This window comes from Drosophila suzukii, chromosome 2R, assembly GCF_043229965.1.
Source record: "Drosophila suzukii chromosome 2R, CBGP_Dsuzu_IsoJpt1.0, whole genome shotgun sequence".
NCBI classification, from domain to species: domain Eukaryota; kingdom Metazoa; phylum Arthropoda; class Insecta; order Diptera; family Drosophilidae; genus Drosophila; species Drosophila suzukii.
In genome coordinates this window covers 9168959-9194183 of record NC_092081.1, presented here as the reverse complement: position 1 = coordinate 9194183, position 25225 = coordinate 9168959, and the positions used below count along the sequence as shown (strand labels likewise).

Genomic DNA, 25225 nt, shown 5'->3' with positions numbered 1-25225 from the left:
TATTATAATCAAGAAAGCCGTTCAAGATTTATTGTAGATCATTTATCATTGTACACATTTAATACCAACTTTAATATAATAAATGATAAGTATGTTTACAGATTGTATGACAAGTATTTCATGTAAAAGTTCCTCTACGTTCTCAAAAGAAACTACTCCAATAATAATAAATGCTGTTAATTGAACGTGACACCTAGAATGCTTAAATCAATTAGAGCCCCAAGTTTTGCAATTGCTCAACCCAAAAACAAACTTTAACTATAAATTAGCAAACAAAAACTGTACACTGAGATGGTGGCGCTCAGCGGGGGAAATAGAATAAAAATGTATAAATAAACCCCACAAAGCGGCAACGCTACAGTACAACAGCAAAAAGTGCAAAACCAATTGATCTAATAAGCCAAGAACGCGGCGCTCACTTTACGCGTTCTTCTTCTTTTTTTGTTTTTTATTTAACAAAGCAATTACAACAATAGCAATAGAACATTTTGCGGGCGGGCTTCCCTCGCGGCAGAAAAATACGCAGCGAAATACAAATGAAACCAGAAAGAATGCCTATGATCGAGATACTCGACTTTGAGATACTTACTATCAGATGTATCTGTATCTTTTAAAATCAGATACAGATACTTTTAACATCAGAATTAAAAAAAAAGTAGGACCTTACAAATAAGTGAAATCACGTCATGAAATGTATGGATAATTTGTTTATGAAAGATAAAGTAGTTGACATAAGAACGGACTTTAATAAATCGCTGACCTAAACATATTTATAATTTTTAAGCTAATTTAAGATAATAAAAATGTTAAATTTTATCTTTTCCATGTAGATAACTTAATTATTTTAATAATTAGTGTATTATTCCTGTTGCTTGGAGATATTAAAGTAATCATAGCATACTTTTTGAGTACAGGGTATTATAAGAAGAAGAAGAAGCAGAAGAGATGTTTAGGGGAGGGGAGGAGGAAAGTGATTTTGCTCATTTCGTGGAAAGAGAGCGCAACAGCGCCATATGTCTGCTGGGGCACGAAAATCACGTTAGGGGGAAAGAGCTAGCATGCGATAAGAACACTCGCAGACGCAACAGTCGCTCTCTCTCACACACAAACACACATAGAGTGACGCCGACGCACTATGGGGAATTTGCTCACTTTTTGTGGCATTAATTAATAACTTAAGAACAAAGCAACATTTAAAAGTTTTGTTTTTAGAATTAAGTATATAAAATTTAAAGGAAGTAAATTAAAAAAAGATGGGCGTGGTCCCGCCTTTTTTTTAAGACAAAAAAAATTTTTTTTCTTGTCAATAAAATAAAAAAAATTTTTTTTCTTGAATTTTTTTTTAAGAGACCAAATTGATTTAAAAAAAAAATGTTGGCATTTTTTATTTCCCATTTTTTTAGTGAAATTGTAATTTTTTGTATTGTGATCACTATAATTCTTAACAAAAATACTAAAATCCTATATATCAACGTTAAGTAAGTGAAATGATGTTGTAAAATAATTTTAAAATAATCGTTATTTAATAAGAAATATAACTGCACACTGTTTTTCTTAAGATAACATCGAAACTGGCATTTACCAGACAAAAATGAGGAAAATATACCATATTAGGTAGAGGTCTTTAAAGCTAAATTTTAGAGAAAGTGCGCAAAAGTGCACTTTTATACTAACCGAGCTCAATGAGAATTAAATTCTCTACAAGATAAAAAAGGTTTCAGAGGTGGAAACAGCTGGAATCACTTTGTAGCTCTATTTAAAAATACAAATTAACTTAAAGATTTTGATTTTTTTGAGGTTAGAACTAGAACACGAATATACGAGCACCACAATCAATAAATACAATATTAAGGTCACAAACACAAGTTACAAGTCCCTCTGATTGGATGGTATTTCAAAAACCTCAGAGCTATGTTTAATTTTACACTTTTTGACAATTTAAACTATTAAGAATAATAGGCGCTTTACCAGCGCTGCCACCTCGTTGAAATAAAAACAGGCTTTAACAGCTGATAACTTAACAGTGGTGCGTACTGTTAAACTTTTCTGTTAGTAACATTAGATATTGATGTTATCCTGATGCATTCTGATAAACAAAACCTATTTTTAACGACTTTTAAAAAATGGGTTTTGGCCAAAAAAAGTGGTCAAATTCCCCATAGTGCGACGACTTGGCGACGCCAGTTCACTTGCTTCAGTTGTTGTTTCTGTTGTGTTCTGCTTCTCCTCACGTTGTTCTTGTTCTTGCCGGTTATTGTTAATCATTCGCCCAGGGGCGGTTCAGGCACTGTGGGGTTAAGCTAACCAACCGTTAAATGATGATGCAACGGAATAACATAAGCGAAAACGATATGCTAAGCGCCAAACATGAATATCTAATTGCTAGAATTAATTGTGTTTTGGGGTGCAGTGCGAAAATAGGCACAACTATATTTGCCCACACGATGACGTTTGACAGAGCGAAACAGTTGATCGGTTCTATTAACCCTTGAGGGTAAGCCGTAGAAAAATGACAGATAACAAAATGTTTTACAACCTCACTCATTGTTTATAAAAGTTATTCACGCTATTATAATACTGCAATCTTCTTCTTACTTAAGTCAAAAAAAACCGTTTTTATTACTTGCAAGATGATAACTTGTCTAAAAACTATCACGAATTTCTTAGAAAATTACTAATAAAAAAAAGCCGGTAAGGGCGTTAATAAAATAATATTTATCTCTTAAGAATAAAATCCAAAACAAAAAGTTGATCACGTGATAGAATAATAAACCAATGATTAAAATACATAAGTAGTAATAAAGCTTTCTAGAAACAGGTTTTTACTACTGTATAATTTACCCATGACGGTGTTATCTAAAAGTTTTGATAACGAATGAGATAAATTGAGAAGATATTAAAAACAAATTTTTATGGTGGCGGGTCAAACAAGTTACCAACTGATAATGGTCGAAAACATTATCAAGGTAGATCTTAAAAGTTTAAACCGATCTTTAGAGCAGAGTTGACACCTGCGTTGAGTTTGATTACCTCGCAGAAACACTGCTCTTTCGGGCGCCCAAGGGTTAAGCTAGGCGTCGCTGCCTGTTGCGCTGCCCGCGTCGCTGCCGGCGTCGAAAAAAACTCTCGAGGCCCGCCATTCTTCGATCTTTCGTCGTTCGGTGTGGTTGTCGGTTATTCGGTTGTTCGGTGCGGCGCGGCTATGCTATTTCGACGATGAATATTCGAATAAGTCGGAATCGGAATAAACAACGCAGCGCAACATAAACAAAAGGCAAACAAGAAACCACAAAAGAACGGCAAATACGCGCGTGTGTTTGTGCATAAAATAGTGTGTGTGGGCGAGAAGTGCGAGTGCAGCCGCCACAACAAGTTTTGTATTAATCAAATTAGATCATAGCGCGAAAAAGTGTGCAAAAGAGAGGAGGAGGCGAAGAGGAAAAGGTTACAGCCAAATGAATGTCATAATATGCTAATTAGCAGCGGTGCAAAAGCGAAAATAGTATATGAAACGAAACACACATGAAATCAAAGTGCAAAATTCAAAGTCTCTCTCCAAAAATAATACAGCAACAACATAAGAAGAAGAGCGAGTGAATAAGTGCGTGTGCGAGTGAGCAAGAGTAAGAGCAAGGAATTCCAAGAAAAACTGTGAAATTTCAAAATAAACAAAAGTCGAAAGAGAGATCCCCCTCTCGAGAATACAATAGAAGAAGCAACACTAAAATCTGGGCAACCCCGCGGCCGGGCCGCAATACATACATACGTATATCAGATTAGTGTTAGTTTGTACGGCAACAACAGCAACAACAACGTGTGCGGGTGAGTGGATAATCTCTGCATTAGTATGGGTAAAGGTGTGCTTCCATGTGTACGCTGTGTGTGTGAGAGCGAGAGAGCATGCTGATTGGACTTGAACTACTTTGAGGCGTTTTACCTGCGCTTTACCTTTTACCTTTTCCGTAAATTAAGCCGGCGCCAGGATACCTGGCTAGGTAAAAAGACAAACAAAAGGCTTGCAACGTCATTGACACGCCAGCAGCAACGGCAATAACAACAAAACGTGGCTATGTGCAACGTGCACAGCAACAACAACAGCAATACAAATGCAACTTAAGGTGGAAATCCACTTAAGACTGCACCACGGGGCGTTCAGATGGAATCGGTATCCGTATCCCTCTTGCCGCCACAGTGAGACCTTCTAGAACAACTCAAAGCAGTTGCAACCAAAATTCACACAGATCCGTCAAGAGAAAACAATGTTTCCATGGGTTATATGTACCTAAAATATCTTAAAAATTATATAAATAATCATCATGACAAGCCCTTTTAGCCTGCATGATCACGTTATGTAGAGCCAGAATTAAAGTTTTATTGTATAACTAGAACAATCATAAACGTAATCATCATGATCATCTTATGTAGAGGAAAAATGTACTTCAAACAATACAAGAAACCCTTCAAAAATTAGAATGACAAATATCTAACTGAAGTTTTTTAAGTCATAAACTATTTTTCTATGGATTCAAATACCCACAATATTTTAAGGTTATTTTAAAGACTTATTTTAAACATAAATCCTTAACAGTACATCTTCAAATATATCAATATCATATCAATTATTTTCATATCATTTTTAAACATTATAAAGTTTCCGCGAATAGTTTTCAATATTAGTTTAGCAACCCAAAAACCAAGTACTACAAATATCTCAGACTTCCAATAACGAAGTTTCACTGTACAATATCTCAGGGTCTTGGCTCTACTCTCAAGTGTTTTGCGAACAATTAAACATGCAACAGTTATAATACGTTCCGCCTTTAATGCTGTGCGCTTGTGTTTTTGTGTGCGGCTCTTTGCGTGAGTTTTGAGGAATGCCCTGCTGCCTGGGGAATGACGACACATGTTTATCGGCTGGGCAACCCCTAAAGAGCAGTCATGACCTTGACAACACAACGGCAGAGCAACAGATACTTGGAAGCCACAGATACAGATGCAGATACTTTGGGTCCGAGTCTGGAAATCAGTTACCATTTTTTTCACGCCCATTGCGCATGCCTGTGCATACATTTCATCGGCTCGTTTCGAATCGAATTGAACCGAATCAATATCAATCCAATGGCTCCCCTAAGTTGCCTACGTAAGCGCTTTGAATTTATCAAAATTTAGTGTATTTATGGCTATTTATTTTTCTCACTTTTTGCTAATATGCAAAAATTCACAACGCCGCCAACGTATTTCCGTCCTTCAAATGCCAAAACGCCAAGACAAGCAGAAAGCCAATGAAAAAAAAAAGAAACAAAATTAAGAAAGAACAACGCACACAATTTGTGAAAAATTATTTTGATGGCTTGGCGCTCGGAAACATTTTTGTTTGCGCTCGAATGCACGATTTGGAGATTCTTTTCTCAAATAGTTTTTTTTTTGGCGGCCGTTGACAGAGCAGAAGTATTTATAAACAGTTTAATTTAATTAGCCCCCGCAATACAAAGCATAACGTGACATTAGAGAGAAAAACTCTCATTAACTTTTGCTTTAACGGCGCCATAAAATTTCAAAGATCAAGAGTATCTCAAGATTCATGGTGGCGAAATTGAATTGTGATCGTTATGGGCTGCACAACATTGCATAATCGAATCGATTCGAGATTTCCATTTGCCTGTCATAAAGCAAAAACAAATAGATAATTTTTTTAACAAAAATGTGCTAACGCAAAAGGCCAATACAGGCAACTAAAAATATTTATGCAGATATATAGACTCTGATGTGTGTATATATAGCCGGATACTTGGCTCTATACCGTCTACTGTCTAAAATAAAACACTTGAATGTCGTCTTACGTAGTTGGAGCATTTAAAAATACATTTCTAGCGAGGCGGCGGCACCAAAACAAAATGGAAAATCAAGAAAATCGAGAAAATCAAATTCTATCAGCCAGAAAGCAAGCCAAAAGTCAAAGACAGTGGAAAATAAAAATAAACAAAAATTATCGAACGATTTCGTCTGCTTTCCTCGATCCTCTTTTATTTAGCTTTGTGTGTAAACAAAAAATTGTTGGCCTGGCAATTATTTAACACTTTTTGGCCACGAATTCGTCTATTTATAAGACTCTCAGTTGAACCTTTGCTGATTTACACAAGTTTGCGGAATGAAGAGACGGAATGATTTTTTTTACTTTGAACTCATTTTATATTTATGACTTTCACGCCCCTAAGTGTTATGCCCCCAAGCAATAATCATAATTAATATTTGCAAATAAATTTTAAGTTATTTCAAAAATTTTAGCTTCGCAGAATTCCTTAATGCTTTTTTCTATCTGAACGATCGGTATTTAACTTTTAAATAAGTGGTCGAATAAAAATTTATTTAATCTTCCATTCGGTTTGGCCCAATTTCAACGCCTGATTGTTGTCATAAATATTTGAGAACCGCTGCAGCAAAATACAAATCCATAAATCTATATGGTAATGCTTGAGAAATTGCAAAATAGTATTCGGTTCTGTTCGGTTTCGCTATGCCAAAAATCAATTTTGTTTATACAGATATTTACCTAAATATATGTAACCAAGGAACCTTGGCCATCGGAAAGCTTTTCGAACATGATTTTTCCTCTCGAAAAATTTTACAAAATTTCTTCTGCTGACGTCAAAGAAATTTGGGAATTTCCGTGCTAATGTGAAAAGTGTATAATATGCCGAGAATTTAGTTTTCTATGCCAAATTACCTATAATATTGCTTACTCATTTGGGCGGAGATAAACGATTTGGATCTCCTGCAAAGACTCTTATACATATATTTAATTACCCTACACATCACACATATGAATTCTAAGAATATATCTTATCTATTTATCAATAGCCAAAGCCGTACCTTGACCTTTCACTCTTGACAAAAGAATCCAGGCCCTGTCAGCTGATAAGCCCCCCGAAACCGAAAATCTATTCCACGTAAAGTACCTCCGATTAGTCAAAAAAAACCAACGTCAGAATACTTTTGGGGAATTGTTTTTGCAATTCCCCCTAATATATCACCAGTTGGTCGCTGTGTTTGTTTATATCAATATGCAGCACTGGAAACCCCTTCTAAGTAAATAAATAAAAGAAACTGTTTACTGACTTGGCTCGAATTGCTTTCAAACTTATCAGCAAATGGCAAAGTTCTGCTCAAAAGCATAATGTCTTTGTCCCTAGCTTTATCAATTCTTGGAATATATAAGTTGTGTCGGGTGCCCTGGGGGTCTTTAATTATTATTAACAACTAAAAGGTTCTAGAACAAATATTTGACATAAAGTTTTAACAGAAAGGTCACTTAAAAAACATTATAATGTTGTATCATCCATTAATTCTATGATCTAGTAATTGGAACAAGTAAAGTAGGGTAGGGTATCGATTACCTGTAGGGTATTCAAGTAGTCAGCTCAATCCCCTTCTTCTTCCTGCAAGAGCGATCCTCTTTCTCTGTTTCGTTTCAAGAGCGCGTGCACTCGCTCTTTAATCGCCTTAATTTGATTTCCTATAACACTTCACCACGGCTGAGTGGGCAACAACAATAACAATGAGACACGGGTACGTCACAGCCCCCCATACCCAACCTCCCCCCCTCCCCATCCTCCACGTTTTCAAAGAGAGAGAGATGGCGCACAAAACGCTTATCAAGCTCTTCTGTTCGTCTTTGTATGAGTGCAAAGTATTATCGCAGTGTCCAAGCTGGAGCAGAAAGAAGAAGAAGAAGCAGAATGATGAAGAAAACAAGTAGCCGCACTCCAATACAATACACACACACACACCACTGCACACAAGCTCAACAAGCCAAACTCGTTTTCAGCCACAACATCGGGCAAAATTATTAAAATTTTTAACTTGATTCATGCTCATGCCAACACACCAACACAGTTGTATGCACATACATCCGTACATACAAAAATAAATACGGCAGCGACAACGATATGGCGGCGGGTTTCCTCGTTTCTTATGAATTGACTCAAAAGCAGCAACAAATTCCCCCGACAGTGTTGTCAAGTTGTTTGGTTAGTCATGTTCCCCAGTGGGAGAGAAAGAGAGAGAGGGCGAGCACTGGCTGTGGGGCTTCATCGCCACATGGCAAACAGTGTTGCCGAGCTAGATCAAAAAACAGCTAGTAATAGGTGTATTTCCTTAAAATAAAATGTTGAAAATTATTATAATTTAAGCTTTGAAATTAATTTGAAGATTTAAATGCAGGACTCTGACAAACCTCTAGAAGTATTCCTTCAACTAGTTGCAATTTAGAGGACTAAACACTTTAACAAATCGTTTGAAAGTGAATTGTATCTTAATTAAAATGAAATAAAATGAAGAAATTTAGTACAGAACACAATTAAATTATTATTTTATTCCTGTAAGTAATTTGCGTCGTACAGTGCGTTGTTCGTGTGGCGGCAGAGCTTTCTGAAACAGGAAGTTTCATACCGCTGGTCTAAAATCAAAACCCAAAAATATTTATAAAAAATATTGGTAACCAAATTATTAACAAATTTAACATTTACTGTTTTAAAACACTTCTGCATAAAGAAATCAATTAAAAATATCCAAAATCAGAAACCGGTAATTATACCTTATTTTTGGCTAATTAATAGCTAAATTGGAACTCAGATAGAAAATCGCGCTGAATGAGTGGGAGGGGGGTGAGGATGGGGCTGGGGATGGGGCCACTCTCTCAGCTCATTTGGCAACTCTGGCCTGCTCTCTTTCTTTCTCTCTCTGGCGATCGGTGTGCGCTGTAGCAATTATTATTTTATTATCACTTTTTCCGTTGCTTCGTTTTGTGCTTCTACGCTGTTAAATGCTTTTGTTGTTATCGCGTTGTGCTTTTTGCCTCTTTTTTTTTGTGCTGTTTGCTTTTTTCTGCCTGGTGCTCCCCAGACCTTCCTTAGTCAGCAAAATTTCGCATATTTGTGCGGGGGAATGTGGTCGTCGATGGGGTCGTTTGTTTGTGTGCGTGCGCGTGTTTTACGGACCGTGCGTGTGTGTGTGTGTGTGAGGCGTACGTAATCAACAATAGGTGAGTGAAGGTGGGGGAGGGGTGTTGGGGGGTGACAACAACAAAAACAACGTCTGACTGGCTGGCGACAGTCTTTCATTTCGATTCGTTTCGTTTCATTTCATTTCGCTTCGTACTTCGCGTCACCTGTTGTTGCTTTATTTTTATTTTTTTTCTTAATTTTTGCTTGATTTGATCACTTCTCAGTGGCTGCCGCAAAATCAAAAGCTGTTTAAGAAGCAGCGACCCTGTGCTTACTTTTGATTGACAATTGCAACTGTGTGTGCGGAGATTGAGAGCCCATGTGTGCGAGTGTGTGTGTGTGTTGTGCGGGGGGCGACGACGAAGCTGCCGCAATTATTTGATTATTGTACTTTTTTCTGCTGGCTGCGCTGACGTCGCGCCTTTTAAACACCCAGTAACCCAATAATATCATGGGTATATAATATTCCCTGAAAGAAAGGGTCTTTCAGAAATAAAATAGATAGAATAATGACTTAGAAAAAATTGACAACTGTTGCATACAACACACAGAAAAACCAAGATTATAACAGTTTGTCATTATACGATCCATGTAATATTGAAGTTTATGACATAACCTTATAACCATTTTTTTTATAACCACATTTTTAGAAGTCTTTTTATTTGTATCTCCTTGAATTTACCAACAAATATAAAGGTTGTATAAACGATTTGAAAAATGTGACGGATCTCAGGATCTTTTAGGGATACTTCAAAACATTTTGGTATACGGGCTTCTAAATGTCTTACAAAGTAATTAGAACAAAAACAGAAATCTAGTTCCAAAAAAAAAAAAAAAAAAAAAAATGGATATGAGAAATATGACGGATCTCAGGATCTTTAAGGGATACTTCAAAACATTTTGGTATACGGGCTTCTAAATGTATTACAAAATAATTAAAACTAATATAGAAATCTAGTTAAAAAAAAAGCATAAGACTCTATTGTTTTGAAGATGCTGAAGCTGTTGATAAAGTTAATCTTATTTTTCATATTTCTTATTTCTAAGGTCTTATACCTATGTACCTTCATCCCCCTTCCCTCTATTTAGGGTACTACGGTATTCGAATAAGTCGACTTTAGACTTCTTACTTGTTGTTTTTGCCCCGTTCGGTCGCTTCTTCGTTTTCTTTTCGCACACACAACACACAAACACACACGCTGAGCACACTCTGAATGAATTTCGCTGGTCGCCTCGTCTAGTTGCCTTAAATGTTTCAGGCGCGTCGGTTGTCGTCGATTGTCGATTGTCGCCTTTTCGATTTCTTGCTTTTTGCGCCGCCAGATTTTTTCTCGCCGTGCATTTTCAATTGTTGCGTTTCGCCAATTAGCAACAACAATAACTATGCAAATAAGCGGGGCAGATCGAAAAATGCGTGTGGTCACAATTAAACTTGGGTATGTTTCTCTTTACCGTTTGTCTGTTTTCGTCGCTTTTATCGGGCGTTTCGTAGCTCACTGGAATTTCTGAATATTTTCCGCGAATTTGACGTATTATACTTTACTTTACGTTTTTTTTTTTTGCCACCGCTGTAAAATCGCTGCTCGCTAATAAATTATAAACAATTGCCAAGTGGGCGAGTGCTTAGTGCTTTTTGCACTGTGATGACGTCGTCGTCACGGGGGAATGAGTGAATGGATGACTGAGGGAATGACCGAATGACGGAGTGACAGACTGACCGTCAGACAGATGTGTGGACTTTGTGGCGCCGTTGCCGCACCTCGTCGTATTCTTGTTTTTATTTTTCATTATCTCTCTGTGTAGGTGCTTTAGCAATATTTTTTTTGTTTTATTATATTTTCGAATTCAGTCACTCCGTCAATCGCGAAATGCACTTGTGACGTAGGCGATAGCGTGCGCTCAATTTTTGCAACAAATTATGAACCGACAATCGGGCTTTTCTACACGAAGACAATAAATGTCAAAATTAAATTAGAGAATTTGTGCACAATATCAAAGTGTATATCTAAACCAATTTAAAATAATATTGTTCTTTATTATTTCTAGTATTTCAAAATTGATAATAACAATTTTTTTTTCAATATTTATTTATTTGTTACCTTCATAAAATTACTTGCACTTACTTAATGAAAAACATTTTGTTGTAGTGTACCTAGCCCTGTTTGATTATTTGCCATAGCGCTTTATTTATTGCACTTTGCACAGGGGCAATTGTTTTTCGCCTGGCTCAATAAAAATGTGCATGCAAATGAAAATGCCAATGCAAATGCAGTTCCAGTTTCTATATGAAAATACGTTCCCATGTGTTTCACGTTTACTTGGCGTTTTCACGCCTCAAAATGTTGGCAAACAGGCGTAATTAGAACCCCCAAATCGTTAAACAAAAAATTCGTGATAACGAAAATGTCATATTAATATTTACTTGACGGCTGTGGCAAATGGATTTACGTGGCCCACAATAATAACAATAATGGTGTAAAGTAAAGTGAAAGATCTTTAAACGTCACAGTGCACTTTGCGCTTTGTGTACTTTGGGTATCTTTGGAATATGAGTGTTCTTGCTTTAATTGCTGGGGTTTTATTAAGCGCCTCTTTCTGATTAGCTTATCTTCCGTATTCCCGCTTGACTTTATTATATTGTTGTGACTGTGGATGGCTTTAGTTTCGCCAGTCTTGCTGTATAATTTAGTTTAGTTCGTGATTGTGTACAGTTGAACTTCAGTAGTTTTCAACTTAAAAACAAAATGTTTTTAAAAACTTTTACTTTTTAAATACTGTGGATCTTTTGAGTATGTATTTATAAGAAACGTGCTTAAAGCTGTATCTTATTTCTGGTAAATTTTTTTTAGAAAAAATATATAAAGAACCCATAAATGTTAAAAACAAACTTTGAAATACAAAACAATGACTATATAAAAATTCTACAAATCTGAACTTTTTTAGGGGGTTAAATTTTTTATACTGGACTTTGCGCGGACTATTTAGTCAAAATAGTTTTTCTTGTTGTGCTGCTGGGTTTTGTTTTTCTTAGTAACAAACAACGCATGCCTTATAATCGCTACACATACATATTTCAGTAGTGGCGCAGTTGGCGCCTTGTAATTGACCTACTCACTCGTTTTATTAATAAGTTGAGTACATACACATATTTACTACATGTGATTATGTAATTGGGGTTTGGATCCCCAAGCAGCTAATCACTAGCGAATGTCACTTAATTGCCCAACAAGTTGACAATCTGATAGCCATATACGAATACATATTGGATAACTGACGTCAACGCGTCTGCAGTTCAGCAAATTGGCGATCACTTGGGTTACAATGGGGAACGCTTATCGGGGGCTTTGTTTCTGACTCAGGCACACGATAGTCCCCACTGATAACCGATAATGAATCTGGCAAACACACTTACCGAATATATATACCCTGTATATATATAGAGCTTTGCATTATCAATGGAACTTTTGGGCAATTCTTTTTTTCTTTTTTTTTTTTGCGGTCGCACGGCTTGAAAGCCCTATAGCCGAGGTACTGATAACAAATTGAGTAAACATTGGGACGCGACGAGAGTCGCTGCGATCGCATAATGCCGTATAATGTGTATAATAATAACGCTGAATGCTAAACAGTCGCAGTCGAGTCAATTAACGCGACCCAACTCGGTTGCCAGTGAGTATTTTTTCTGAGTCTCTCGGTTGGTCTGCGCGCGATTGTGATTTGAGAACTGCCCCGGCTTACTAATCGCCCGACGACCGAGTCATATAATATATGCAGACAGTGGGGCCCATAAAAATAGCAGCAGTTGACGGTGCTCAAATACGCTTATCAAAAAATACAGGGTTCTGGTTATCACACAGCTGTGCATGTTTAAAGTTATCATTAGTTATTATAATCTAATTTCTGAAAGTTATGTGTTATATTTCCCCTATCCCAATCTAATAGAATTGCCTATATATAAATACAAAATTAACTTTAAATAGAATTTATAAAATCTACTTTATAGACGTTATCTTTTCAAGTTTTCTCTCTTAATATTTGGCAACTCTGTATAAGCTCATTTATAATCTCCTGCCATCAGCTTTATAATACTGATACGCACTGTTGTCACACATGTGTGCACGAGCTGTGTGATAAGGAAGCCCCCAACAACAAACGAATCGCCAGTGACACCCAGTCATTACACTTCAGTTGTCACTTTTCTTGGATTATTTTTTTGAATCTTATTTTTTTTTGGTCTGCCTTTTTGCCTGCAGCAGGTGGGGCCTGAACCCTAGCTAAGTTGGGAATTCAAAATAGAAAGTTGATTAAAAAAAAAGAAGGCAAAAATACATACATATTTGGGTTTAAACCTACAAATATATTTTTGCCACTGTGTGCTTTATCGATGTTGACACGTTCACAGAGTGGGAAATTGATTTTCAATAGTGCACAGGAATTCGCCAATTTGTGATTCACCTGGTGGATGGATCGCCGCTGGCGGAATTAACGTGCTCAGTATCTGGCATTCTCGGTTACGCGTTGATAAGATTGAGCCCCAATTAGAGCTGATAATGTGTGGCTGAAAATAAAACTATACATTGGGGAGGAAACACGTCTTGGGAAACCCAAGCGAAAAACGCAAGTGCACTTGAATTATTCAAAGTTGATTCGAAGCGAAAGGGGTCTATTAGCTGCAAGTTGACACAAAGCGTGTATTAACTAAAATAAATATTTAATTGCACTGCAACTTGTCCAAGTTCTTGGTCAGCAGCAAAACAGTTGACTTGATTTGGTCATTCGCATTGTTAGCTAGATTTTTATCGGGCATGGAGCAGGGAAACCAATGTATAAATGGGCTTATCATGGATGTATCAATTAGCATTGACATTAAAATTAAATTATGCGTAATACATTGAATTAACTTGGGATTTCTTTTTTCTCTTTTCGCTATAGATGAGCCCGCTGCAAATACGTCACAGGGTAATAAATTCGATAATAATATGGAAAATGCAACAACCACAACGGCCAAGCATTACAAAACCGCAGGCAAACAGTACAAGACCAATAAAGTGAACAATACGCGACGTGCCACAGCAGCAGCAGCAGCGGCAGCAGCAGCAACAGCAACCACAGCAGCAACAACAGCAGTAACACCAGCAGCAACATCAACCAAGAAGCAAACATATCGGGAAACTGCAACGGCAACAACAGTCACCAAGAGAACAACCAGCAAAGCCAACATAGCAGCAGCAACAGAAGCAACATCAGCCCCATTAAACGCCTCCAAAGCAGCAGCAGCAGCAGCAGCAGCAGCAACAGATGTTGCTAGTAGCAATAGCAACAGCAACAGCAATAGCAATAGCAAACCCAGTACAAGCACACGAGATAAACTAAGCGAGTTGCCGCTGCCGACTGTTGACAACAGCAACCACATCATCAGCAACAACAACAACAATAATACAAATAATAATAACAACAACAACAACCACCACAGTGATAATAGTATTAGTGAGAATAATTATGAATTTAAGTGTAGAGATAAAGCAAATCTAAGTGATAGCAAAATGACGCTACAACAGATGGCAGCAGTCAGCAGCAATCAGGAGCCAGTGGCTCCGAATGTGGCCAACACGAGCATCATTGGCAGCCAGCAGACCACCGTAAATGCCACACCCGCCACCGATGAGGCTCCGTTGGGGGATTGGTCAAATATTTCACGCTATCTGCACAAAAAGTTCAAACGCTTGGCCAGCACCACCGAGGTGGAGAGCGGGAATGCAACGAATGGCGGCGGTGGTGCCCACCATCATCCAAGTGGCGATGCCATTCGCACCACATCGCTTTCCTCAAACAGTTCGCTATCGCCACCGCCAGCGCCGCTGGCCAATGGTCACCACCATCATCTGATGACCCAACAGCAAAACCACCAGCAAGTGCAGCAGCAGCAGCAACATCAACATCAGCCGCCGCCGCCGCCAGCAGCCACACATGAATTCAGTGCCAATTTTGTAAATAGCAATCATGTCAATGCCATTGGTCAAGAGGAGAGTCTCATCATCAGCAGTAGCAGCAGCAGCAATAGTGGCTACAAAGCGGCGGCAAGAACGCGAACGCCACTCAGTAACAGCAACACGAACAGCAATAGCAACTATGCAGCAAATGCCACTCTGTCACCGGCAACATTTGCCCAGCATCAGCAAGTGACGCAGCCAACAACGGCGAGTCCAGGAGTAGCTGTGGCCAATCCAGTGGGTGAGAAGTCCGGACGCTACGTTTGCACCTATTGCAATCTGATCTGTGCCAAGCCTTCGGTGCTGGAGAAGCACATACGGGCCCACACCAACGAGCGACCCTATCCGTGCGACACCTGCGGCATTGCGTTCAAGACGAAGAGCAATTTGTACAAGCATTGCCGCTCGAGATCGCATGCGGCCAGAGCTCGGGGCTTGGAGGTACCAGCCGATGCGGATGATGGTCTGTCCGATCAGGATGCCGAGCTGAGCAACAGTAGTTCGGAGCTGGTAAGTCTAACAAATGAGATTCCCATCAAAACCATAGCTAATTTCTTGATTTATTGCAGCCAAGTCGCGCTGGATCGCCCTACGACGAGCCCATGAATTCGCCCACACCCTCGCCTTCCACTCTGTCTGCCGCAAAAAGTGCCTACATTCAGCAGCCACCGCTCCCGCAGCACTTGCAACAATTGCCGCTGGGCTCGCCGGCTGCAGGCACTTTGCCACCCACCACCGCGGATAATCTTCACTCGGCCACTGCCCAGCATCGACCGTCGATCGACTACAAGCCATATAAACCCAAGTTCCATAATGCCGCGTTGTACGTGCCCGGCAGCAGCAAGGAGCAACAGCAGCAGCAGCAGTTGCACATTCAGCAGCAGCATCAACATCAGATGGCTCAGCAGAAGCTGTCGATTCAGCTTCCCCTGGTGCAACAGCCATCGCTGGCACATCCCACTCTCTCGCCCAGCACGCAGATGAAGATGAAGCACCACATTAACTCGCACCAGATTCAGTTGCAGATGCAGCAGCAGCAGTCCCTGCTGGCACAGCAATCGCTGTTGGCCGCCATGCCGGTGGCACCTGGTGGAGTTTATTATCTAGGGCAGCCTCCGTATTACAACCAAGAAGCAGCGGCCGCTGCCATTCATCAGCATGCGCTGGTCCTTCAGCAATTCCAACTGCAACAGATCCACCTGGCCCAACAGCAGCAACAACAACAACAGCAGCAGCAACATTCACCATTAGTAAAGGCACCCCCACCAATGCAACAGCCTCCCAGTCTGCCGCCTCAACAGGTTGGTTAAGAATTGTTTTCTTTAATGAGAATATTATTTCTAATTTGAAATTTTTATTACTCACAGCTGGTGCGAGCTAATAGCCAGGCCTCCAATGTAGCAACAGCGCCTTCCACTCCCACGCCCGCCGCCAATCTCAGCAGTTTTGCCAGCTCTAGTGGTGGCATGCAAGTAGTAAGTGTTTCCGTAAAAACTTCTTATCGATGTATTACTTATATGAGCCTTATCTTTTTCAGAATGTGGCCAAAGTACAGGAGCACATTTCCAAGTTGATCTCTCAAAACGAAGCCATTGTGGAGAACAAGGAGTTATTGCTGCAGAAGAAGTATCCCAAGCAGTTGAGTCGTTCCCGCAGCTTCAACAATGCCAACAGCAACAATGCAGCCAACAGCAATCCGGCGGCATTGCATGCAAACAACAGTCACAACATCAATGCCCAGATGCCAGAGCGCGAGACTAAAGTGAATTTGGCACAGGCCATTGTCCAAAAGCAGCAGCAACAGCAGCAACAGCAGCAGCAGCAACAACAGCAGCAGCAACAGCAACTTCAGCAGCAGCAGCAACAACAGCTTATCCAACAGCAGCAGCTCGAGCAGCAGAACTACTATACGTACATGCAACAGCAGCAGGAGAACCAGCAGCAGCAACAGCAGCAATTAGAACCTCCAAATGGATTGGTTAAGAGGAATACATATAAGCCTGCTTCGGCGATGACAACGCCTGTGAAGCAGCAGCAACAACTGCCGCCCCCGCCCTCCCCGCTCCCCATGCAAACGATGCAATATCGCCAGGATCCTGCAACGCCGGTGGCCAAAAACGAGCAACCGGCAACGGCAGTGCATGTGATGCCTTTAAACCTATCAGCGAAGCCCAAACCAACTATGGTCACAGTGCCTGTGAGCTCCTTAAATTCCAACTCTGCACCACCCACTCCTGCGACATCTGTGAATTCTGCTAGCGGCTCCAAAAATGCACCACCCATTGCCCAGGTGAACAACTCGATCATCAAGAATCTGTTGCTGAATGCCCGAGGATTGGCAGTGCCAATTGGCGAGGGCGATGACGCTGTTTATTCGTGTCCCATCTGCGCGAACGAGTTCCGCAGCGCGGACGAACTGAAGCTGCACAACAGCACCTACTGCCAGGATGCGAGCTCCAGTGCTCCAATGAGTCCGGCATCTTCACCCTTTCGCTCCAACTCGATGTCGTTAAGTCTGCCGGAGCTGAAGAGCCACATGGCCAACTCAAAGAATCCATTATCTCTGGCCAAGTTGGCCTTTTCGCAGTTGAATACGAAGAGGAGCAGTCAGATATTAAGTCGCCTGAGTGCAGCACAAACGCCAGCGAGGACCTCAACCGTAACAGCCCCTACTGTAACTGCTTCTACTCCAGCTGCAGCTCCTGCTCCAATATCTGCTCCTGTCACTCAGATTGAAGCCCTCCGATTTGTGGATGCACCACTGCCATCGCCAGGCCCTTTATTGGGTAAAACACCCCTTGTCGACTATGCACAACAGAATGCACCACGGAAGGCCCAGGACTCGGTGGTTATTACAAAAATGCACGAGGATCGACAGTTTGAAGCTCAGCCAGCCAAGCGTGTCAAAACCAACGATATGGTTGTGGCTTCTTCGTCTCAGCAAACCACAAATTTTAACTTTTCCTTTAACAACCAGAATAACAGTAATACTGTTCCGGAGTTGCAGTCCTCTAAGGAGGAGCGACTGCGCAGATTCACCTCTTCGGGGGGCAGCATGATTCCCATCTCGGAGTGCCCCGATTTGGATAACAGCCCCAAGATGATTCGAACTCCGTTGCTGTCCGGTGGAAGCTTCCAGGACGTGTCAGTTAAGACCAACAACGAACCAGGATCATCGAGTAAGGAGCGCAAGCTAATGGCACTGGTTAGTGGCAGTGGACTACTCGGCGTTAGTTCGGGTCCGCAGCACTTTCAGTTTCCACCCATTAATTCGATAACTGCCTTTAATCCGCTGACGCTGCCACCGATGAGCGGTGGGGATAAAAGCACACCCGTCACACCAATTCCTCATGTGCCCGGAATGCCAGGACCCGGAAGCTTAACGCCACAAATGCCTCTGCTTCCTCCGCCACCGCAACAGCTGCAGCTGCCGATTCCCTCCAGTCGAGGACGTAGTCCAAACCGCAAGCAACCCAGCCCTCTACTCTTGGGAGGCGCAACAGGTGAACTAAAGGCTTTATCGCCATTTGGTGGAGTTCAAAATGTGCCTAGTGAATTCAGTCGTCAGCCACCCACGCCTGCCCAACGCCAAGCTCTTCAATGGAACAGTAAGGAGACGCCGAAGAAGGCACCATTTAACTTTCTTCGCATGGCTGATAATGTGAAGACCACGGAACCTGAAGTGCGTCACTTCAACCTGGAAAATGTGATTACTGGGAAGCAGCAGGAGTCGCCTTTAACACCGCTACATGTGGAGACACCCAATGGAAATAATACGGAGGAAACCAATCCCGTTGCCAGTTCTTCGTCATCGGCCAAGTCAAAGTTCCTCCGACCCACTAGCTTGCCACTAAAGCCGGGAACCTTTACGCCAAAACGCCATCACGGTATTACGCCTACAGCAAATACATTGCCGCTGATCTCGCCAGAGACTCCGAGGCCGTCCAAATCCTGTGTGCAACTGTATCTCAATGGACATGCCTACACCTATCTGGGTCTTAAATGCAGCACAAAGATGTTTTACTGTACGGTGAATTGCCCGCAACCTTCGTATGTGGCCGGAATGCACAAACTATCAATGTATAGTGTGTGGCAGGTGTGCGAGGAGAACCAGCCGCATCCACTTGGATTCAAACTGAAGCAAGTTATGGCTCTCTATGACTCACGTCAAAGGATGCTGGGGAATGGTACCCTTACAGCAATGGCTGGATCAGGAAAGCTAAGCTACAATCTGGTCGCCTCCCAGCAAACAGTTTCCTCTACTTCGACGTCATCCAGTAGCAGTGCCTTTTATCAAGGGCCTCTGAAGACACCACCAACTGTCACAGTTGCCGCTCTCAGCGAGGCGAATGTAGCGGCCAAGGCGAACGAGGAGGCGCAGGCCAAGAAGCTGGAGACAAGTCCGTCCGGACAGCCCCTGGTGGGTGGTTACGAGTCTCACGAGGATTACACATACATCCGTGGCCGAGGAAGGGGAAGATATGTTTGCTCTGAATGCGGCATTCGGTGCAAGAAGCCGTCGATGCTTAAGAAGCATATTCGCACCCACACGGACGTGAGGCCATTCACATGCAGCCACTGCAATTTCAGGTTAGTTATTGAGTTTTATTGTTATATTTGAAAGTATACTAAATAAGCACCTCTCTCTTCCTACACAGTTTCAAAACCAAGGGCAACCTAACCAAGCACATGCAATCAAAGACTCACTTCAAGAAGTGCATTGAACTGGGCATCAATCCGGGACCAATGCCACCCGATAGCGAGTTCCTGGACGTGGACATGGACTTTGATCAGCAGTCATCCACTTCGGCAGGAGGACGCACGTCGTCGATGGCAGGAGAATCTGATTCAGATGACTATAGTGACAATGAATCGGAAAGTAGTGGTAAGAGAAGATCATTTTCATTTCCATAGGCTATCTTTCTAATTTATCAAAACCTTTTCCCCAGATACGGATGAATCCAAGTCCCGATTGAAAGAGCACGAGGCAGCCAGAGGCCTGCTATCGCTATCGATGACGCCGCCCATTCCGCCGAGCGTGTCGCCCTATCCACAGTTGCATGATACACCTCTTCCGGCAGCTAGTCCTGCAAACAGTATTGGCTCTTCGGGCTCGCAGCCCAAGAGATTGGTGTGCTCTTTCACATCACCCAAGCCACCGTTCGACTACCAAAAGCAGGAACAGTATTATTCCAACCCGGAGGAGTCGAAGCCGAAACGCAGCGGGGCCAGCGAGGAAAGTGCACCCATGGATCTCACTAAGCCGCGTGGCTCCATGTCTGCCATCTCACCGTCACCAGTTCCGCCGCCCGTCCAGGACCTTCCCAAATCGCAGGCCCAGCAGATGCACGATGTGATCTTCGGCAGCTCTGGCAACGCAAATGGTTTCATGAAGACCCTAATCTCAGTGTCGGACAAGGTGCGCATATCCGCTGAGATGGAGGAGCAGGCCAAGCACGAGGCGGAGGGCGAGGACGTCCAACTGCAGACCTACATCAAGGAGCATGCACTGCACCAAGCCAAGATAAAGCAGAGTCAATTTTGCCGCAGCTATCTCATCAACACTTTGTACACTGCGGCGTCTCCCGTATTTAGCAGCAGCAGTAGCACCCTATTTACCACCAATAGTCGGCCCGTCATGAGCATAAATGAGGTTCCTAGCATTGAAGTCCACGAAGTAAAAACTCCAGAAACTGTTGAGCTACCACCTATTGCTCCTGTACTTGCTCCAGTTATTCCGACGCCAGCTCCAGCTAAAGTTGCACAGGAAGAAAAGGAGGAGATCGAGACGCCATCGGATCAGGAGAAGCCCAATATTGTGGAACCACATAATGCTAATTTGCCCGCTGCTGTGCAGCAACCGGATGCCAATGACTTCAGTGGAGTACTTGGAAATCCGCCACCACCACCAACAACATCTGTGGCTGCTGTAACAACCACATCAACAGCTACTCCTGTGGCATCTTCAGCCAGCGCCAGCGTCAACGTAGCTCAGCCCACCCAGCGTACAGTGATCGTGGGCGAAGATGGCTTTAAAAATGCCGGTTCCACGCCCAGCAGCAAGAGCAGCGATCTCCAGCATGTATCCTACGGCCGTGCAGTGCCATCAGCTCCCCTCGCAGGCGATGCGCGTCCAACCTGCACCATTTGCGCCAAGACGTTCCAGCGGCAACATCAGCTAACTCTGCACATGAACATTCACTACATGGAGCGCAAGTTTAAGTGCGAGCCTTGCAGCATATCCTTCCGCACGCAAGGACATCTGCAGAAGCATGAGCGATCAGAGGCGCACAAAAACAAGGTTATGATGACCTCGACGTTCGGTGTTCCAACCACCTCCAATCCACGCCCCTTCGAATGCACCGACTGCAAGATCGCCTTTCGCATCCATGGCCATTTGGCAAAGCATTTGCGCTCCAAGACGCATGTACAGAAGCTGGAGTGTCTGCAGAAGCTGCCATTTGGCACCTACGCCGAAATTGAACGTGCTGGGATTAGTCTTACTGAAATTGATACCAGCGATTGTGAAAATTCGCTAATATCATTGAAGCTGCTGGCCCAGAAACTGCTGGAGAAGGATCCGAGCAAACTGAGTAGCTATACCACACCCTCTGGAATGATGCAGCTGGCCCAGGATGCAACAGGTCCTGTCTCGCAGGATAGCGCGTCCGAAGATGGCTTTAGTGCTGCTATTGCTTCGGCGATAGCTTCGCTGGACAACGACAGTGCTGGCAACACACCCAAGCGTGCCAGCTCCATGTCCGAGGATGAAACGGTGGCCAACGGCTTGAACCATAGCCTGAAGCGTCGTTTGCCAGGCAGTTTCAGCAGCACGGGCGAGGAGAGCGATAATCCGGCAGAGAGCGGTGGCGAGAAGCGTGCTCGTTCTGGCCAGGAGTTGCCTGTTCCCGTGCCCGTTCCCGTGGCTGCTTCGGCAGCGGCCAGCAACTGACAGTATATGTACATGCTGCAGCCCAGCTGAGGCTATCAGTATCCTGTGGTCTACCACCTGGACACCAGTCAGTACGCCGTCTACAATTCCAGCGAGGGACGCCATGACCAAACCACCTCCAACGAGCGCATATCAAATGTCTAAGCATATCGCATTTGGGCACACACAACTTACTCTAGAGCTAGCCTATAAGACCCACCTCTCTTCAGTGATGGTCCCAACTAATTTTGGGCTAATCGCAAATCGTAATCAAACGATAGGAGAGCCAGATAAGCGAGTCAGCTATTCCACTGTAAACACTCTTGGGGAACTGCCGAAAAAGAATCTTATACAACTTATTATTCGGTTCGACGAGGCAGTCTCCCAGTCACCATGCAGATTGTTTCGATCTGTCTCTTAAGTATTTAGTTTAAGGAATTGTCATCAGCTAGCCCTAGTTATAAGCCAACCAACAGGCACACGTATAAATCGATATATATTATATACATTTAAACATAATTTGTTTTCGAAATGCATAAATGCAAAAACTCCTGAAGTGCTGTGAGTCTATCTACAAATGTAACGAGCCGAGAGCGAGAAAAGTGTGTTATTTATAAGGCCTAGCCCCAATAATGAACCCAAAAGGAACCAGAACACCCACACTGAGTATATTGGTTTTCCATGTCCAAATCCAAATTAAATCATTTGAAAATCACATAGTTCTTCCTTATTTCAAATTGTTATCACTTCAAGTTAAGATGAGCAACTGAAAAGAAATTATGTATAACCCTAGTTTTGTTTTAATTTTTAAAACGACGAGACCACGAGACTCTTTTAATTGTTTGTTTTAATTTTGTATTTGGCAGAAGAAAAACGAAATGATGAAGAATAGGAAACTGTAAATAATCAATATGTTGTCATATATGCATTAAGCGGTAGGTTAGTCAAACAAACTACACAAAGTTGATAGAGATAAATGAAAATTATTGTACAAACTGCTATGGCAAGAGCTGTAGCAACGTATATATATACACATAGATATATACCTATATATATTTGAATGTATGTATGTGGTTAAACAACAAGTAAATGAAGTGATCTATTACATTATTGTAAAATATATCAAAAAACTGAAAAAAAACAACACAAACAAACATAAAATCTTATACAAAAAAATGACAAAAAATAAAGAAATCAATGTGAATATACAAGGTTTATTTAATTTGTAATGTTTAGAAGCGGGTTTGGAAGTACAAATATTCCTGTAAGAGATATAAATTAACATTATTGTTATATATTGTATTTCTTGGGAACTAATTACCAGTAAAAAGGCTGATCCCAATATCAAAGCCCGTTCTTTGGCTGTTAGCTTTACGTCACTAAAGTAAATATTTGTGGTGTACTGCGACTTGCTGGTAAGCCATTTGTGGTCTATGGAAGCCCTCATATTGCCACCCGAATGGATCTACAAGGGAGAAAACATATACATTATGTTAAATGAATTAAATAGCTGTTTGAGAAGTGAAGAACTATGTTTAGTTCAGAACTTCTTTAACGATTCTAATATATAATTTATTATAGTTGGGATTTTATACCAACCTTAAAATAACACTCTCTGGGCAGGCAGAAGCAGCAGAATCCTGAGTTAGCAGGACCCTCCACACAAAACACAGGCTGTCCGGTGCTTTCATCCTCGATATAGAACTCCGGCTGCATGAAAGTTGGTGACTGCACCACTCTCCCCAGCACATTACCAGGCGGTATCCAAATCTCCAAGCATTTTGGCTGACAACAGAGTGAACCAAGCGCTAGTTTCTTTCTGAAAACTAGAGCTTCCTGATGTGTTTTATCCAGTAGGTGCATCTGGAAGGGTCTTCCTGTTCCCCAGAGGAGTCGATTTTTCTCTGTAGAGCTCTCGCTGGCCGCAAAAATGGCATCACCCAATGGGGATCGCACCACATAACGATTCTCCGATGAGACTCCTGTTAGAGCTACAGAACAATAAAACACTATAAGCTCTTAAAGATGTATGGTATAGTTAGGATTACAAACCCTCGTTCAGCTCGAATGTCTGTTCAATATGCACCGATGGCAGATCCGCTAGGCAATCGTATCCGGAAAGGGGAATAAAAGTCCGGCTGCCCGTAACTGTGGCAATAGGCAAAGGGATGCGGGGAGCCTCCGGTCGCGGCTGTGAAGTAATGCTGATATGGGAGTCATAAACTGAAAGAAAATAAAAGAATGGATCCAATTAAAAGGTGGTTCAAATATTTCCAGACTCTTGATAAAAGTAAAAAAAAAACCCCGAATTTCAATATTATTATAATTTTAAATATTCAAAAACTATTTAACAAATGTATATTTTTCGGTAGTAGTTTTCTTTAAAAAATTGAATTCTAGATGTTAATGATTTTAATATAATGTACAGCATGGATACATCATAACTTTTAAATCAGTTAGTTCTAAAAAGTTTTTTGTAAAAGCGTAGTATTCTATAATATAAAAATATAATATAATTTATTTGTGCTTGCTTATTACCCTATACATTTAACAAAACAGGTTGTTGAACTTCATAATCCAATAACTGATATCTATTGTTTTTTTGCGTATTGCCTTAAATATTCAAATGGTACGATTCTTATTCAAAGCAATTTATATTGGAATAGAGCATTAACCGGTAATAGCTTTTCGGGTTTCTCAACTTTCGGGTGACTCTTTGAAACTAGGGATAGTTTACTCTCATTATTATTTTATTACACCTCTTGGAATACAGATAAGTTCATGGGTTTGGTTTTGTTAACAGTTTTGATCGGTCGTTTCGATCGTCCCAAACAAAGGCACTTGAGGAACCGAGACCACAACAAAACGCCAGATAAGATATAGCCAACTTGTAGTCGCATATTTGCGTCGAACTGTGACACACTCGCTACCAATAATAATTAATCCGGTGCACCGCTTATCAGTTGGTAACAAGGCAGTTACCATTGTCCATGGGTGATTCACCCAAAGTTTTTATTTGGTTTTAAAAACTAAATCCCTAATTTACCTCTGGGTTCTGAGGAACTTGGCTGCTGGGCCACGCGAATCTCACTATCATATTGCAAGGTCCGCACCGCGTCGTTTTGCAACATTTTCAAAGCACTTTTCAAACCTATTTGACAGCGGGTATAACTAAAACGGATAACGGTGGTTAGTGTGGCAGTCGCGCAGTAAAAATATTATACTTGATAGGAGTACGACTGTTGGTCATATTAAAGTGTTCAAAGCAGCTAGAAACTTTTCATTAAATATGTAGTCAAATG

General features: G+C 41.6%; 2 protein-coding genes across 5 annotated transcripts in view; one reads left to right on the top strand and one right to left on the bottom strand.

The window, feature by feature from the left end:
• shn (zinc finger schnurri) overlaps positions 1 to 22890 on the top strand; it is a 52171-nt gene extending 29281 nt beyond the window's left edge. The window contains exons 1-7 of one of the 3 annotated variants that reach the window (XM_017073556.4): positions 3178 to 3822; positions 13935 to 15502; positions 15562 to 16293; positions 16360 to 16467; positions 16530 to 19582; positions 19651 to 19877; positions 19942 to 22890. In XM_017073556.4, the coding sequence (XP_016929045.3) occupies positions 13982 to 15502; positions 15562 to 16293; positions 16360 to 16467; positions 16530 to 19582; positions 19651 to 19877; positions 19942 to 21944 (7644 nt within the window). In that variant the 5' untranslated portion in view covers positions 3178 to 3822; positions 13935 to 13981 and the 3' untranslated portion in view covers positions 21945 to 22890. Of the gene's footprint in view, positions 1 to 3177; positions 3823 to 10289; positions 10439 to 13934; positions 15503 to 15561; positions 16294 to 16359; positions 16468 to 16529; positions 19583 to 19650; positions 19878 to 19941 lie in introns of those variants that run through there. The other 2 variants (XM_017073555.4, XM_017073554.4) reach the window with 2 other exon arrangements.
• A 227-nt stretch (positions 22891 to 23117) lies between these two features.
• LOC108009306 (phospholipid scramblase 1) lies at positions 23118 to 25109 on the bottom strand. 2 transcript variants are annotated; one of them, XM_017073557.4, is made up of 5 exons: positions 24970 to 25109; positions 23976 to 24146; positions 23523 to 23914; positions 23245 to 23388; positions 23118 to 23185 (listed from the first exon to the last, which is right to left on the bottom strand). In XM_017073557.4, exons 1-5 carry the CDS (start codon positions 25052 to 25054, stop codon positions 23156 to 23158), a joined length of 822 nt encoding a protein of 273 aa, XP_016929046.2. In that variant the 5' UTR covers positions 25055 to 25109; the 3' UTR covers positions 23118 to 23155. The 2 variants fall into 2 exon arrangements, with proteins under 2 accessions (XP_016929046.2, XP_016929048.2); XM_017073559.4 differs by having other exon boundaries at positions 23523 to 23905.
• Positions 25110 to 25225: the final 116 nt, after the last annotated feature.